The sequence below is a fragment of the Octodon degus genome, unplaced genomic scaffold (assembly GCF_000260255.1).
Source record: "Octodon degus isolate 3935 unplaced genomic scaffold, OctDeg1.0 scaffold00018, whole genome shotgun sequence".
Classification (NCBI taxonomy): Eukaryota; Metazoa; Chordata; class Mammalia; order Rodentia; family Octodontidae; genus Octodon; species Octodon degus.
This window is the reverse complement of record NW_004524594.1, coordinates 3280410-3296609: the sequence shown is the minus strand read 5'-3', so window position 1 is coordinate 3296609 and position 16200 is coordinate 3280410. Positions and strand designations below refer to the sequence as shown.

General features: G+C 60.8%; 1 protein-coding gene across 1 annotated transcript in view; it reads left to right on the top strand.

The window, feature by feature from the left end:
• Cd82 (CD82 molecule) overlaps window positions 1-9751 on the top strand; it is a 34677-nt gene extending 24926 nt beyond the window's left edge. Inside the window, exons 4-10 of the mRNA XM_004627020.2 lie at window positions 216-288; window positions 2517-2641; window positions 2720-2794; window positions 6669-6770; window positions 7674-7874; window positions 7951-8034; window positions 8253-9751. Coding sequence (XP_004627077.1) covers window positions 216-288; window positions 2517-2641; window positions 2720-2794; window positions 6669-6770; window positions 7674-7874; window positions 7951-8034; window positions 8253-8330 — 738 coding nt within the window. The 3' untranslated portion in view covers window positions 8331-9751. The remainder of the gene's footprint in view (window positions 1-215; window positions 289-2516; window positions 2642-2719; window positions 2795-6668; window positions 6771-7673; window positions 7875-7950; window positions 8035-8252) is intronic.
• Window positions 9752-16200: the final 6449 nt, after the last annotated feature.

Below are 16200 nucleotides of genomic sequence, written 5' to 3'. Positions count from 1 at the left end.
TTCCTTCCTTCCTTCCTTCCTTCCTTCCTTCCTTCCTTCCTTCCTTGCTTTCTTTCTGATTTCTGAGTTCAAAGCTAGCCTGAACAGCACAGGGAGACTCGTCTCAAAGGTACCAAAAAGAAAAAAGAGAAAAGGCACAGGGTCCCCACAGGGTCCTGCCTTCTGGCTTATGGGATTTGCCTGCCCATGCCCGCTCTGACTGCTATCCTCCACAGATCCTGGGCGCCGTGATCCTGGGCTTCGGGGTGTGGATCCTCGCTGACCGCACCAGCTTCATCTCCGTGCTGCGTAAGCCCCGGGGCTGGGATGCAAGGGGGCCTGGGCAGAGCGGGCAAGGCTGGGCCCCACTCCTGCTGCCCTGGGGATAGTGCCCGGGATGCACCCTCGTCCTGGGAGCCTGAGAAAAGCCCCTGACAATAAGGCCGAGCCCTGCATCAGTGTAACGTCCCTGCTGGAAAGCTGCGGGTGAGAACAGCAGGCATCGGTGGCCAGGGCCTGAGAAAGCCGGGCCCCAAACCACGTGTCTGGGGCACCTGAGCAGCCACTTGTCGCAGCATTTCACTGGGCCAGCTGTCTTCATCCCCCATGGCCTTGAGGGGCTGGACAGAGCACACATGAAGACACAGGAATCTTACTACTCAGGAGGCTGAGGCAGGAGAATAGTAGTGGGTTTGAGGTCGGCCTGGGCTACATAGTGAAACCCTGTCCCAAATAGAGGCTCAGAGTGAGTGGTTAAGTCACTGGTGGGGCAGGACACAGCCTGAGTTAGGGTGAGCCACAGCGTAGGCGCCTCCCGTTGCTGAAGCAGAGCAAGAGGAGGACAAGGGCCTTCTAGTCTCCTGGCGTCTCCTCCAGGAAGCCTTCCGGGGTTGCTGCTGTGCTCTCCAGGGCTTCCCTAGGTCATACACAAATGCCCTGCCTTGCCCTGCCCTGTCCTGCCCCACCCAAGGGCAGCCTTAGCTCCCCTGCCCTCCAGCAGCTGCAGGAGGCAGTCAATTTGAACTGCAGCCTGCAACAGCTGCTTGGCCTAAAGAAAATGGAGCCTGGCTAGGTGGGCCAAGGGCAGCCTGCAGCTGTCACCCCAGCCCCTGGGGAGGTGAAGTCGGGGTGATCCGCCTATGGCTAGGCTATCAGTCCTTTCCTGTGGGATGCATCTCCTGCCTCAGCCTCCACACTCTCCCAGGCCAGGGGCCCTTCCTCCACCCTGGTCAGGCCTGGCCCACATGCAGCACACACTGCACACAGGGCGGAGTCTGAGGGCCCTGCCAGCTGCACCCTGCCCAGGCTGCTGCTCCCTGTGAAAGCCCCTTTGTGTGTGTGGCCCCTTTCCTTCACACTGAGCTCCAACATGAGCCTAAGTTGGTGCGCTTGATATTGAGACCCTTCTGCCTCAGCCTCCCAGCGTGCTAGGATCCCAGGGTCCCCTGCACACTCAGCTCAGGGCGCTTCACATAAACCCCAGGATGAGTCACCCGTGTGGGTGGGACCTGAGCCTGGGGTCACTTCACACTTCCAGCCAGCCCAGGCTCAGAAACTCTGGCCAACACTGCACAAGGGGTAAACAGGCTGGGAGGAGTCCCACAGCAGCAAGTTGGCTTAGCGCTGGGAGCCAGGGTCCCTCCAGGCCTGTGTGACACACCTGCCCCCACCCCAAGACCTCGCAGCCAGACCTCTGGGCCGGGCACATTGTACAGCACAGGGAGGTGATTCAGGTACACCTGGCCCGGGGCATGGCCCCACGTGACACCTGCTCCTGCCCTGCCCTGCCAGCTCTGCCCAGTGTACAACCTGGGGGAGCCCGGGAGAGCAGAGCAGTGATCCCAGAGGACTTCTTGGAGGAGACGCCAGGAGACCGGAAGGGCCCTCTTCCCGGCTCTTGGGCTCCTCTGCCCTGCTCTAGAATGGCCAGGGGCTGCCTTGTCCAACCCAGCCCTAGTGGTCACTGACACCAGGGATCCTGTGTGTACTGTCCACAGCCCACCTGGCAGGTCCCGTCCTCACAGCCCCCCCTCCTGCATCCCAGTGCCGAGGGCTCCCTCTTGCCGTCAGCCCCAGGGTCCGCCCAAAGTGCGTTAATAAGACCCGTGCTGCCCTCACGGAGCTGGGCACCACTCTGCCAGCAGGGAGCGCAGCAGGGCACACCTTCACCTTGCCGCACACCTGGGTGGCGGGACCAGAAATGAGCGGGAAGAGGCAGTAAGGTGTGAACCGTGTGAGCCGAGGAGGAAACTAGAGCAGGCTGCAGGCCAGGCTGGATCAGTGGGAGGGTGCCATTCTCGAGGAGGGGCACACCAGGGGAGGAAGCCCCTGGGGGGTGAGGAGGCCGTTCCCTGATGGGTCGCACTTGTCAGACAGGGCCTGGCCCGCACTCTGTAGCCCGGCTGGCCTCTGACGATCCTCCTGCCTCAGCATCCCCAGTGCTGGGATCACAGGCGTGCACCTGGGTGCCCAGCCAAGCCTGCTAATTTTGTCCCCAAGGGCCCTGTCCTCAGTGCACTGTCCCCTCCTTCCTCCAGAAACCTCCTACAGCTCCCTGCAGGTGGGCGCCTATGTCTTCATCGGCGTGGGTGCGGTCACCATGGTCATGGGCTTCCTGGGCTGCATAGGAGCCATCAACGAGGTCCGCTGCTTGCTGGGACTGGTGAGTCCGGGACCCCGCTGGGGTGGGGGCGGGGCGGGGGATGGGCACCGCCCACTGACCTCTGCCCGCCCTGCCCAGTACTTCGCCTTCCTGCTGCTCATCCTCATCGCCCAGGTGGTGGCCGGGACACTCTTCTACTTCAACGTGGGCAAGGTGAGCCTCCACCCCCTCCTGGATTGGTCACTTCGGGGAACTAGAGCCACTCTTTGTCACAGACAGACACCTCCTGTTCTGTGGAGTCTGGAGGGCACAGGGGACAGCAGCTTGGTTTGAACCTCAGAGACCCTGGCTTGGAGTATCCTCACTGCCACGATGGCTTTTAAGCAGGATGTCACTGGCCTCATGGTTACAAAGTGGCTGCCACAGCAACGGGCTGGGAAGCCGGTGTTGGGCTTTTAGACCCTAAAGACACAAACACAGAGAGGAGGAGGCAGGGAGGGCTGTCGGGACTTGTGACTGTCCCAGAGATCATTTCTGGGGCCTGTTGTGTGCTCACGGCATCTTCTGAAACCTTCGGCATATGATGGGAGCTGCAGCACAGAGAGGTAAGGCAACTTGCCCAAGGTCACACAGCTCAGAAGTCGCAGAGCCAGGACTGGAACCCAGGCATCCTGGCTTCTGAGTCCATGTCGATGACATTTTCATGGTGGTCATTCTTACCTAAATCCTCATTCCTTGCTTATAATCCACACCCAGCCTGTTTTCCAGGAGAAGTGGAGCTGGCTCCCAACAGGGTAACTAAAACCAAAACAAGAGAGTAAAACTTGTGCCAGGAAGAATCCTCTTGTTTCTGATTTGAGTGTTGAGTTTCCTGGTAGCCAAAGCAAAAGGGGAAACAGTGGATTTGGAGAAAAAGAGGAAGTTCATTTGGCTGTGAGACAGACAGGAAGCCAGTGGTTAGGCAGCGGAACTCCTTTCCCTGCACAGGGGTCATGGGGTCAGGCTGTCACCTGGGGCCACACCAGGACCTTGTGGTGCCCTGGCTGCATCACACTGGGGGTGGTGTTCGGGGGTGGGGCTTTGTCCTTTCCCAGATCCCTGCAAGTCCCAGAGGGGACTGAACCCCTGACTCTTCCAGGCTGTGGGCTGCTCTTCTGTAAGTGGAGGCTGGGTCGCCAGTGCTGTTGAGCACAGCTGGTGAAGCTGTACGGGCAGGGAGCCCTGATGCCCAGAGACCCTTGGCACCCTCTGCCGGCTGTGCCTCAGTTTCCTCTGCTGTTGCCAACCGACTCCATCTCTCATGGGGCCCAGCAGCAGTAGTTGCAGCGGACTGGTCCCCGCCAGTCACGGGTGCTCACTGTCCTCATCTCTGCTTCTGGCCGAATGGGGACAGAGCTAGGGCCTGGGCCTGAGGCCTGGCTTCCACATTGGCACTGCAGCTGGCTGTATGGCTCTGTCCCCATCCGTGGCCACCCCTAGTGGTGTGACCAGGTGGCTCCCGGTAGCTGACTGCCCTGGGTCTGCCACGCCCTGGGTGGTGGGCGGGGCCCGGCCTACGGGGGCTCCAGGAGACCATAGTAGGGGCTCACCCAGCCTGGGCAGGGGAACCCCTGGGCCCCGTTCTATAGAGAGGTGGTCAGGAAAGCCGGGGATCCCTCCAAGCACCAGTTGCAGTGCTTCCAGGGTTCCCATTGGACTGAGCAGCCATGGAAATGCCCTGACTCGTGCCTCAGTTTCCCCAGGGGTGGGGTGGCTGACCTCCCACAGAGACAGGTGATCTTTCTGTCTGGAAGGCCAGGAGGGGATTCTCAAGGGGTCAGGGTCCAGGCCCAGGTCCTACGTAGGAACTTAGTGGCCAGGGGCACCTTGGCTCCTTCTGACTCTGGGACACTGGTCTTGGGGTGGCAGCCTGGCACCCCCATGCCCTGTCGCAGCTCCAGCTCCAGCTCTGTGAAGAGTTTCACTGCAGGATGAAGTCAGGCTGAGGGTCTGAGTTATCTCCACCAGATAGTGAGGGGAGCGGATTGGGCTCAGGGCCCCAGAGCCTTGCCCAGCTGGGTCCTGTCCTTGGGCTCTGTCATGTGGCTGCTGCTGTGTGATCAGGGCCTAGGAGCTGAGTTGCACCCAAGGCCCTTTTTATTTTGAGACAGGGTCTCACCAAGTCGCTGAGCTGCCCTTGCTGGGTTCCAACTTGCAGTCCTTCCACCTCAGCCTCACAGAGTGCAGAGGTTAGAGATGTGCCCCACCAAGCCTGGCCCTTAACAGTTTTTTAAAGCAGAGCCTGCATTTGCTGCTTGCCCTGGGCTTTGATCACGCAGCCAGCGCTAGGCCATGCTCCTGGCTGCCTGGGACAAAGTCACCCAGGTGAACGTGCCAGGGTCCCCCAGCTGGCCCTGCTGTCCTCAGCTGGTTCCCTTCTGAGGAAGTCCTCACCCTTAGAGGACAGAGTGAGTCCTGCTATAGTCTCCAGAGATCACCAGGGTGACAGGCAGAGCGGAGGGACCCTATGTCACAGTCACAGTCTCCCTACACCTCTGCTCTGGGGAGTGACAGCAGGGGCCCGCACACCTGCCCACCACAGCCTGGGGACAGGGCCTGTGTGGGAGGACCCAGCAGCCCCTCAGGGATGCTCTGAGCCCTGGTATCACTGGTATCTCCGCCCCCCATCTGCTCTTTTTTGTCTCTCTGCCCCTCCCCCTCCCGTTGCCAAGGTGATGACAGTCCCTGACGACCCAACACAGGCCTCTGGGACAGACACTGCCATCCCATGGGCAGGCGTTGTCAGCCCTGAGCTGAGCCAGCCCCGGCACGTGGTCCCTGAGGCCGGCGGTGTCCCAGTGGAGCTCTGGACACTGCAAGAGGTGCTGTTTCCATGGAAACCACCTCAGGTGGAGACCCCCCCCCCCACATACACACACACTGCATTTCTGTAGGCCTGGGAGGGGCCAGGGAAGCCCCGCCTGCGACAGCCATGTGGCATAGAACATGGTGGGCAGAGAAGATGTGGATAAGCTGGCCCCACCCAAAGCCAGTGGGCTCAACTTTCCCATGCTTAGGGGCTGGAGGCACAGCCAGCATGGTGGGGACAGAGAACTCAAGATCTGTGGGAGGACATGACAGCTTCATGGAGGAAAGCAGGGATTCTAGAGCCTGACAAGCCTGGGCCCACGCTCTGCTCTTATGCACCTTGGCTGTGTGACCTTGACTAAGTGAATTAACCTCTCTGGGCTTCTCATCAGCCTCTCTGTGTTGTGGGAACTGGAGTAGGACCTAGGTCTGTGTGAGAATCATGGAGATCCCAGCCCTGGGCCACTGGGGGAGAGAGTGTCTGGGCTTGGCATTTGAGGGGACCAGGGGAGCCCCACTGAGAGGCTTCCTGGAAGGCAGGCTCGGAAAGCCCCTGCCCAACACCCTATCCTGCCTCACCCAGGTCCTCTTTCTCCGGAAGAGAGGACGGCGCGGCACAGCACGCCCCCACCCTCCTTGTGCTGGGCTGGTGGCCACAGGCCGCTGCCCACGCATGCGCCCAGCGTGGCCTGAGGCCTGCGGCTGGGTCCCCAGCTCCACCTAGCCCCTGGCCTGCCTCGTTTGACATCAGTCTTCACTGTGAGTGACTGAAGGCTGGGTGCTGCTCACTGCGACCACTAGGGAGCTCAACTCCCGACCAAGGTGGGGTGGAGCAGCTGGGACAGGGTCGAGGCTCTGTCGCCAGTCCCAGGGCTCTGATGTAGTCTCCCAGCCGGGTTCTTCTGCCAGTTCTTAGTCCTCTGAGCAGTGGGGGCCCAGCAGTGGCCCATGAGTGTCCCCCTGCAGGAGAAGACAACCAGGCTGCTTACCTGTGGCACCTCAGGCTGGGCGTGCACCGGAAGTGTGGCCAGGAAGGTGGCATCTAGCAGAGCCCTGAAGGAAGCGGAGGCGAGAACCATGCTCGTCTCTGCGGGCTCTTGTCAAAGAGCACAGAAAGGAAGGCAGGAGACAGAGGGCTGGTCATTTTTCCTGAGAGTGGCAGGAGCCCCCTGGGGGCCTCCTGCAGCGACTTGGCCAAGCCAGGCAAGGTGACTCACCGCGCCTATGCCCCCATCCACAGCTGAAGGAGGAGATGGGCACCGTGGTGTCGAAGCTCATCCGGAACTACAACGCCAGCAGCGAGGACAGCCTGCAGGAAGCCTGGGACTACGTGCAGGCACAAGTGAGTGGGTGTCTCGCAGGGCCCAGGAGGGTGCTCCTGTGGCTTTGACACAGGACAGGCGGGGGATGCCCTCACCCCTGGAGGGACCAGGCTTTAGGCCAGGGAGGAGTCAGCCCGGCAGCTGGAATAAGGAAGCGGAAACCTGCTACCTGAACCGTGCGTGGTGGTGCGCACCTCTAAGCCCAGCACTTAGAGCTGAGGCGGGAGGATGGGGTGAGTTCTTCCAGCCCAGCCTCCTGGGCCAGACAGTGAGACCGGCTCCAAAGCAAAAAAGAAATGCTGGCGTCTGGCGCCCCCTGCTGGCTGAAAAGCAGCGGGGGAACCAGCCCTCCACCCCCCACTCCCGCGGATGGCAACCCTAGCGCCAGAGCTGTGGCTGTGACCAAGCCCTCCTTCCCCACGGAGGGTACCGATTTCTCCTTCAAAGCAGCAGAAGTGACTGTCTTCACTTTGTGACTTGGAAGCTCAGAGCCCAATTTCAACCGTGCGCAGGCCCGGCATCTTACGGCAGGGTGGGCTTGCTGAGTTCCTTCCCGCGGGGCGTGGCAGGCCCGAGCCCACCTCAGCCGCACTTTGTGTCCCCTTTTGTAGGGAAGGAAACTTTTTGTTTGTTTGTTTGCTTCTGGGTTCAGAATCACATTACCTAGTCCAAGCTGGCCTCAAACGCACCATGTAGCCCAAGTCAGCCTCCCGTTTGCCGTGCTCCTCCTGCCTCGGCCTCCTGAGCGCTGGGATGACCAGCCAGTGCCACCTGGCCCAGCCTGAAAGCCGCTTCCTCCAAGTCTGGCAGATAGGCTGCCGCCCCCTCCCCCCGGGGTCCTGGCCCTGGCCCTTCCGAGCCCTGGGTGGGAAGAGAAACATGGCCTCCAGTGACCGAGGGACACCACCCGTGCCTCCTGCCAGGTGAGGTGCTGCGGCTGGGTCAGCTTCCACAACTGGACGGACAACGCGGCTCTCATGAATGAGAGTGAGATCGTCTACCCCTGCTCCTGTAAGAACGAGAGCGACAAGGAGGTCAGTTTCTCCAATATAAAGGGCTTCTGCAGCCTCCCGAACTCCACCCAGGTGAACAACAACCCCGAGAAGTGGCCGGTGTACAAGGAGGTGAGCGCCCCGCCTGAGGCTGTCCTGGGGTCCCCGCACGTCCGGGTGGGGGCTGACCAGCCGTGTGTCCCTGCAGGGCTGCCGGGAGAAGGTGCAGATGTGGCTGCAGGAGAATCTGGGCATCATCCTGGGCGTGTGCGTGGGCGTCGCTGCCGTGGAGGTCTGTCCCCTGCCCTCTCCGCTGGGCCCTGGGTGGGCGTGGCCGCAGGGCGGAGGTGGGGCATCGGTTCTTGCCGAATCCTATCTGGCTGTGTCCCTCCTGGGCCTCTGCAGCCTGTCTTCCAGGATGACCCTAGGGCCCATGTTGCTTGATGTGGATAGCAAGAGGGGACCCTGGGCCTGGATGAGCCACCTCCCTGACGCCCCTGTCCCCTGCAGCTCCTGGGCATGCTCCTGTCCATCTGCCTGTGTCGGCACATCCGCTCCGAAGACTACAGCAAGGTCCCCAAGTACTGAGGGGCGCTGTTCCCCTCCCTGCCCTATCTCCTACCTGATGCCTCCCAGAGGCTCCCTGGCTCCTCCCCGCCCCTTCCCCTCACTGTGCTGGCTGGAAGTGGGGGCTTCCTGGGGCGGGGGCTTCCTGGGGCGGGCACCTCTCTCTATGCCTTTTTGCCACTGATATTGAGCCCCAGTGACCCAGTGGCCCCTCTGCTCGCTGCCCCTTGGCCAGGGGACTCTTAGCGGCTACAGGGGCCAGACCCGCACTGCCCTGCGAAGCTTGCAGGGCAAACGCACCCAATGGGTGAGGGCCACATGAGGTCTGGTGCCACCGGGGCTGCCCATGGGGTGGGTCTCCTTCCTTCCACTGTGACACTCACATCTGGTTTCTCGAGTTTTCATGGAAGGCGGCAGGACAGCGTGGGCGGCAGCTCAGCCCGTCTGGACCACGCTGAGTGCCCTTGGGTGGCACAGGGTCTGCCTGTTGCAGACACAGGAGCCCTTCGGGGCATGGCACAGACAGACTGGCCCTGCATCCTACAGAAGTCGAGGATCTGGGCCAGCCCTGCTGGCAGCTGTCCCCTGACCCTTGCCTCCCGCTCCCCCAGCAGCAGGGACTGAGCCTGCGCCTCATGGGGACAGCTGGGCTCTGTGTGTTCAGTTCTGTAAAAACAAACTGCAGGTTCCAGGACTATTAAAGTGGGTTTGTAACAATTCTGCCGGAAATGGTGGGGCCATTGCTTCTAGGGATGGGGAGGACTTGCAGCTAGGAAAAGTGGGGGCTCCCTGCCGCCTCGCATCCAGGGCGCCTTCTCCCAGCAGGCTTGGCTGCATCTTTCTAGAGCATCCAGCTTTGATAAGAATCGCGGGAAGGAGCCCTCCTCATACTAAAGGCATGGAGTCACGTGGGCAGAATCCAGGGCCCCTTTGAGATGGAATGCGAAACTGTATTTGGGGGAATTGATACGGTGTCTGTAGGTACCCCGGGCTGACCTAGTAAGGGAGCGACTCTGGCTTTCAACACGTGGTGCCCCACGCAGGAGTTTCAGCATGGTCCACCAGGGGGCGCTGCCGCCTTGCTCTAGAAAGCTGGTTATCAGGGACACCACGCTCTCCCAGACCTGTGTCCCTGGTGCCCTCTGAGCACTTGTGACACCACAGGTGCCAGAGTTCCAGGATGCTGGAGCAGCAGATCAGGGGTGGGGACAAGAAATACTCCTTTTTCTTTCTTGTTTTGGGTTTCTGAGACAGTCTTGCTAGTTCAGGCTTGCCCCAAACTCAGTGACCCTCCTGTGTCAGCCGAGAGTGCCACCGCAGCGGGCTGAGGAGTCTGCGTTTGTTGCAGCCATCCAACTCAATTCCTGAACCGCTTTAGATCCTCAGGCCCTGGTAGGATGTGGCCATGGACTGTCACCTTAGAGAGAAAAGCCCTGTTCCACAAAGGAAGTGCAGATATGAAAACAGAAACCTTCACAGGAAGCGTAGGCGTTGGTGAAATAGACAAGAGCTGAGCTGCTCCTGGGTTTGCTGCCTGGAGATGCCTCCTGGTCATCGATAAGGGCCAACAGCACTCTCAGCTTCACGTTCCTCGGCTCTGTTCTGTCAGTCTGGCTAGTAGGACTGCAGATTGACTGCCCTCAAGTTCGTGCTATCCTGAGCACCCAGTTGCCCCTGAGCTTCCTAGTGGCCAAAGGGAAAAGGGCAAGTTTGCCAACTCTAGAGCTCATTTCCTGAGTCGTCTTCATGTGGAGCTGCCAGGAGAAAAGTGCCTGGCGGGAATCCAGGATGCACACAAGGTGTACAAGCACACCTTGATAGCGCTTCAAGAAGCCATTGGACCACAGGGCACATATGGACCCTGTGGGTGCCTGGTCATGTACCAGTTGCTAGTGGTGCCCACGGAGTTGGTGCTGTTGGCTGGGGATGCCCGGGAAAGCCCAGTGTCTGCTGGCCCAGCCAACACAGCTGATGACCCCAGATTTGGGGTCTTTCAGGAAGCCACTGGGTGCACAGGGGAATGGGGGCAGCCAGGACCAGGCATGCCACTTCCTCCTCCTGCAGAGGACAGAGCCCCATGCCTGGCTGCCCTCTGGGGTCCTCTAGCCCATGGACTAAGGCTTACCCATCCTCTTGTCTGTTCTTTCCTGCCATCACCCACACCCCATGCATCCTCGGTGGACACAGTTCACACTACCCCTTAGACCCAGTCACCGCCCTGTTGGCACCAGGGCTCTGGTAAGTGTGGACCTCGCACCCATGCCTGTACCCGTGTGCACACACAGCACATGCATGTCCACAGACACAAGACAGACCACCTCACCAGCAGCCCTCCCCCACACTCCAGGAAGCCCCACCCCACCGTGTCACAGGGGCTCCAGCTCCCCGGGGATCAGAGGGGTGACTTCCTCCTGTCAGCAGCATCTGGAAAGTGGGGGTTTTAACTCCACACTCGTGGCGTCACTGGGAATGGGGCCTCATGTCAGTGGATGCTCATGTCGCCCAGGGAGGCCCTGGGATAGGAGGGGCTCACATGGGTAGAGCCCCCAGGACAGGGATGACCCTGCGTCCCTGCGGGTGGGCACTGTCGGGCAGAACCATGCCCCTTCCATGCTGTGTCATCTTACGCTCAGGCCCCGCCTGGACAAAGGATGCTTCCTGCAGGACGCTGGGGTGTGGGCAGTGAAGGACCGAAGACCCTGGGGATCTAGGGGCTGTGCGGTGGGCATCAGCCGCCAACATGCCAGCCCGTCACACACCTGAGGAGCTCAGCTCAGGACACCTAGATGGTAGGGATCCTAGGGTCCCAGCCACCGTCCCATCCCTCTGGGTCCTGCTTCCTGGAGGACATGGACCTGGGTTCTTTCCATGCCAGTTCTGAGCTGTGTGCCCCAACCCCTCCTCCAACCTCCTCCCCACCCTGCCACAGCTGTGCCAAGGAGCTGGGTCAGCCTGGCCACGAGAGGCTGCTGAGCCTGTCACCTGCTCCTCCCCGCCTGCCTCTGACGGGCTCCTGTCTGCTGAGCCCAGCCTAAGGTTAGGGCCGTAGGAATGCTGCCTCCCCGGGCCCTCAGCTCAGGGTTGAAGATCATCCACGACAGTAACCAGTTGGTGTGTGGTGACTGTGACGGTCATGACAGCCACGTGTGCTGAGGGCCAGCTGCATGCCAGGCCCAGCCCTGGGCCTCATCACTTCCCCATGGAGCTCCGAGGGCCTCAGTGTGCAGAGAAGGACACACCAGTAACCTCCGCTTTGGGGGGGGCTGAGGCAGGGGGATTGCTGAGCGTGTGAGGCCAACTCGGGTCACATAGTGGGATCAAGGCCAGCCTGGACTACATAGTGAGACCCTGTCTCAAAGAACGAGATAGAAAAAAAAAAAAAAAAAAAAAAACAGACTCAGAGGAGACGCGGGTCTGCTGCTGCAGGCTGCTCCACAGCTGACGAGTTGGGGCCGGAGTCTGTCCCTGGGGACCAGGGCTGTGGATCTTCCCAGCCTGTCTGTGGCAGCCGCAGCCGCAGCCGTGCTGGCCATAATGTATTCCACACACAGGCGCTGACATCACGGGCACCACGGCGCCTTGCCCTGCTCTGTACTGCCCTGCAGCCTCCCTCGCTGCTGGGAAGACAGAGGGGACAGGCGGCTTCAGTGCTTGCTGGCTTTCCCCTGCCGACCTCTATTTGGCCTGCACGTGCTTCTCCTCTTAGGTGCCCGCTTCCAAAATGTTCTTTTTGCCATGGTACATTTTCTGGCCCCTACCCTGCGCCTCACTCAGCCCCGAGTTCCTTTTGTCAGCGTGGGGTGAGTTAGGGGTCTCCCCACTTTGTGTACTGGACAGGGTCTCCATGTGTACTTCCAGGTGGCCTTGAACCCCCTGTGCAGCCCAGACTGGCCTCCAGCTCGCAGCGTCCCTCCTGCTTCAGCCTCCTGGTGGCTGGAGCCGCGGGCACACTTCCCTGAGCCCATGAATCCGTCCTGCTTTGCAGTGGGGAAAGTGGGTTGTGCCGAGAGGGTTTGATTTGAGGTTTAGGCGAATTTAGGCAGGCTCTAGAGATTCTTCCTTCATTGCCACAGCTGTGGTGGTCGTTTTTATTTATTTTTTTTTTAATATCTCTTTCTTTCTTTCTTTGGTACAGAGTCTTGCTACACACCTCAGACGCTAGTGATCCTCCAGTCTCAGCCTCCCCAGCGCTGGGAGTGCAGGCCTGTGCCACCACACCTGCTTCTGGGGCCAGCATAGCACGTGGTACTGGGGATCAAACCCAGGTCCTTGCGCTTGCCAGGCAGGCCCTTAGACCACTGAGCTATCTCCCCAGCCCTGTGGTGTTTTTGACGGGATTTTGACATTTTCCCCAGGGCTCTGTGTAGGGCAAACTGAGAGGAGAACGGGGCCACTGAAAGTGTCCCCTGACCCGCAAAGGCTGACCAACTGCTGGTGTGGCTGCTGACGCCGGCCGGCCAGCGGGGTCATATCCGGTACCCAGGGATGCCTAGGTGGCTGGGTGCTCCAGCCTGCACCCTCATGTCTCTTGCCACCTCTCTGTTTAGCTGCTGGACCATGTCCACATCCTGCTGCAGCCTCCGGGCGCTGGGCCCTACCTGCCCTGGGTAGGGGTTTAGCTCAGGCCTCCAAGGGATACACAGCCCAGTTTGTCCTCCAGCGCCTCCCCGGCCAGCTGCATGGAGTGCCCTATCCCACATGACCCGGAAGTCCAGTTCAGGAGTAAGCAGGAGAGGTACAGGGGGTGCTGGGGGCCTGAGGGTGTAGAAATCCCAGTGTCACCCCATTTCCCAGAGGAGCCAAGGGGGCGAGGTGGGATAGCATGCCCGCATCACACACTGAGACCCACGGCCACCCAGACCCCGAGGCAGGCTCAGCCTCCTGGCCACCAAGTTCCTCCTAGGACAAGGCGCTGGCCAGTGTGTGGCCACCCAGCCAGCCTCCAGAGGAGGCGCTGCTCTGCTCCTGCCTCAGGCGTGCTCTCCTGGTGTCCTGGACTGAGTCACCAGCGCCCTGGGGCCATGCCTGGCTCCCTGCGCTGCTGTCCCTGTCCCTGCTATGCCCTGGCCCATGTTTCTCGAAAGCTCGCTCCTCCTGAAGCGCAGCCGCGGGGAGCCAGACACCGACCTCTGTACCCCTGAGTCTGCCCATGTGCGCTTGTAGGGCTAGGCGTGAGTCTGCGACTGGGCACAATCATGCGTGTGCGTGTGTGCGGGGCTACGGCAGGGCTCCCAACCCTGGGGCCCCAGCTGTATGGGGAGATGGATGGGTGGGTGGGCAGGGGACCGAGGGCCACGGCAGGACGAGCTGGTCACCCCAGCACCCCCAAGGGACTCAGGCCCCACTTCAGCAGCTGAGTGTGTGGTGTGGAGCCCTGTGTGCTCCACCTGGAGACACTGGACCAGGAGCTGAGCCTCAACACACACGGTGCTTGGGCCTGGCGTGGCTCAGTGCCCGCGGAGACGGTAGATCAGGACACGGGGGGCCAGAGAAGAGGGTGGCAGCTTCCCCGGGGCTGGGGGCGTATCAGGGCACACAGAAGTGAAGTCCTGTTGCTGAGTCCCCACCTTCCCAAGGACCAGGAGAACATGACACCTTGGGTCCCCTGAAAGTCAAGGAAATCTGAAGGGGCCACAAGGGGCTGCTGCCTGCTAGGAATAAGAAGGAGACTGATGCGAGCCCCGGAGGTAGTCAGAGGACAGGGACCTGGTCTGCCCAGGCGTTTCCCAAAGTACAGCTCCTCCCTCCTCCCCTTCCTACTCTCCCACCTTGTGCCCCTCCTCTGGGTGATGTGGCCCTGTACCTTCAGGAGACACAAGTGACAACCTGCACAGGGAATCTGGAGAGCCAGAGGGTGGGGACACAGCCCCTGGGGAGGTGCATGACCTCAACATGGGGTCCAGTTCTGTGGTCCTGGGGGTCCAAGGAACTCAGGACATCGGCCCCACCCTTGCCAGGCCCCATGAATAGAAGCCACCACAGCAGGACCAGTGAGAGAGCCTCTCCCTTCTGGACCTACCCTCCCTGTGGCATCTGAGGACAAGAACAGCATGAGCCACCTGAGGTTATGGAGCAGGAGTACCTGTGCCAGGAGGGAGGAGGTCAGCCTGCTCCAGAGGCTGCCTGCAGGGGGCGGCAGGGGCAGCAGGAGATCCGATGTCACCAGAGTCACAGCCAGACTGTCAATGCCTGTGACCCCGCAGGCCCTTTTCACTGTGCTTGCAAGTTTGTGCAAGTGGAGAACTCTTGTCACCTAACCTTGGTCAGAAGAGTCACGGGACTGCAGGGAGTGGGGGAGGGGGTCCTGTGCCTGCATGCTGAGGTGACACCAGGGACCACTCCAAATGGCTTTTCCCTGCACACACAGCCCAGCTCCTCTGGTCCCTGCTCCCTGTGAGGGAGGCGTCTGCGATGGTGTGGCTCTGCCCCCACCTGTGTGTGAGCCCCTGGAGAGAGGCCCACAGCTGTCAGCTGTGTCCCCAGCCCCAGCCCAGAAGATCTTGGTGTTCCCCTCCCTTTCGGCCTTATGACCCCATACTCAGAGGAGGTGACACTGTGCTGGCAGGAATGTGGACAGGGATTCGTCCCCTCCTGGGGCCACTGCATGGATCAGAGTCATCACCAAGCAGTGGCAACAAGCTGTCAGACAGCCAGACAGCTGGACATCGATCAGGGACAGCCTGGCAGACAGACAGGCAGGCAGGCAGACAGACACAGTCTGAGGGTCGCTCTGTGCATGCAGTCTGACGTGGACGCTGCTTTCTAGAGTCCCTGCCCGGAGTCTCACGGGGGTCTCTCCTTCCCACAGGGCCCAGACTGGGGGCCCAGCTCCAGGTGCTCCTGGCCAGGCGCCCACCCAGGCCCAGCACATGGCTGCCTTGGCAGTGTCCTGCTGCGGCTCCCGTCCTGCTGCCCCTCCTCCTCCCTCTCCCTCCCAAGGTGGGAGCTCTAGGCTCTGCCAAGGCATTACTAAGAGTGGCGGTGACGTCACCCTCTGGTTCCCCACCCTGGACACTTCCCCTTCACCCTTGGCTGCCCCTGGGAGGATGACACATCCTGGGGGGGCGCCACTCAGGAGGCGCCCCCCCAGGCTATGCACACATGGACTCCCGCCTCCTAGTCCAGCTACTGCTTCCCAGATGGAGCTGCCCTGGTCCTGGGGCCCCGGCTGTCCTGGTCCAAGTACACACTGGTTCCTTGCCTGTGCAGTGGCACTGGACACAACTGCAGGCTTTGGCTCCTTGAGTTGGTCTCTGAAAGGAGGAAGACAAGAGGACTTGCCTCAGCACCGGTGAGGCAGGGAGGAGGAGCTGGGTGGTAGGACCACCTTCCCTCTGTGCCTGTGTGGTGTCCACTCTGCACTGCTCAGGGTCCATTTCCAAGGTGACTGGGAGTCCCCCACTGTTGAGATTAGCTGAAGAGCGAGTCACTAGCCTCTCAAGAGCAAGGTCAACACCCAAGGTCAGCACCCACTTCTGGGGACCACTGTGGCGTCCCCAGATGCAGGAACAGCATGAGAGTGGGCCCCAGTCCTGCTACACGTGGGACCTCCCAACACCCTCCTGGATAGTGGCAGGCCTTGCCTTCCAGCCTAGCCAGGGGTCAGTACTCCCACTAACACGAGGTCTCCTCTTTTCCTCTCCATGGTTGGTGCCTCCCAACAAATCCCAGGATGGAGTTTTCTTGGAGGAACACTGCTGAAATGCAGTGAGGATGTTGGCTCCCATCTGCAGGAGCCTGGGCTCCAGAGCCCCAAGATTCTGATTTCAGAAGGTCAGCTGACCTGGAGTGATGGTTTGCAACTAGATGTCCCCCAAAAGTCTCCTAGGTAGGGATTTTGAAAGACGATTGGATTATGGGACAATAGAACTGGTACGCTGTGGGAGGAGAG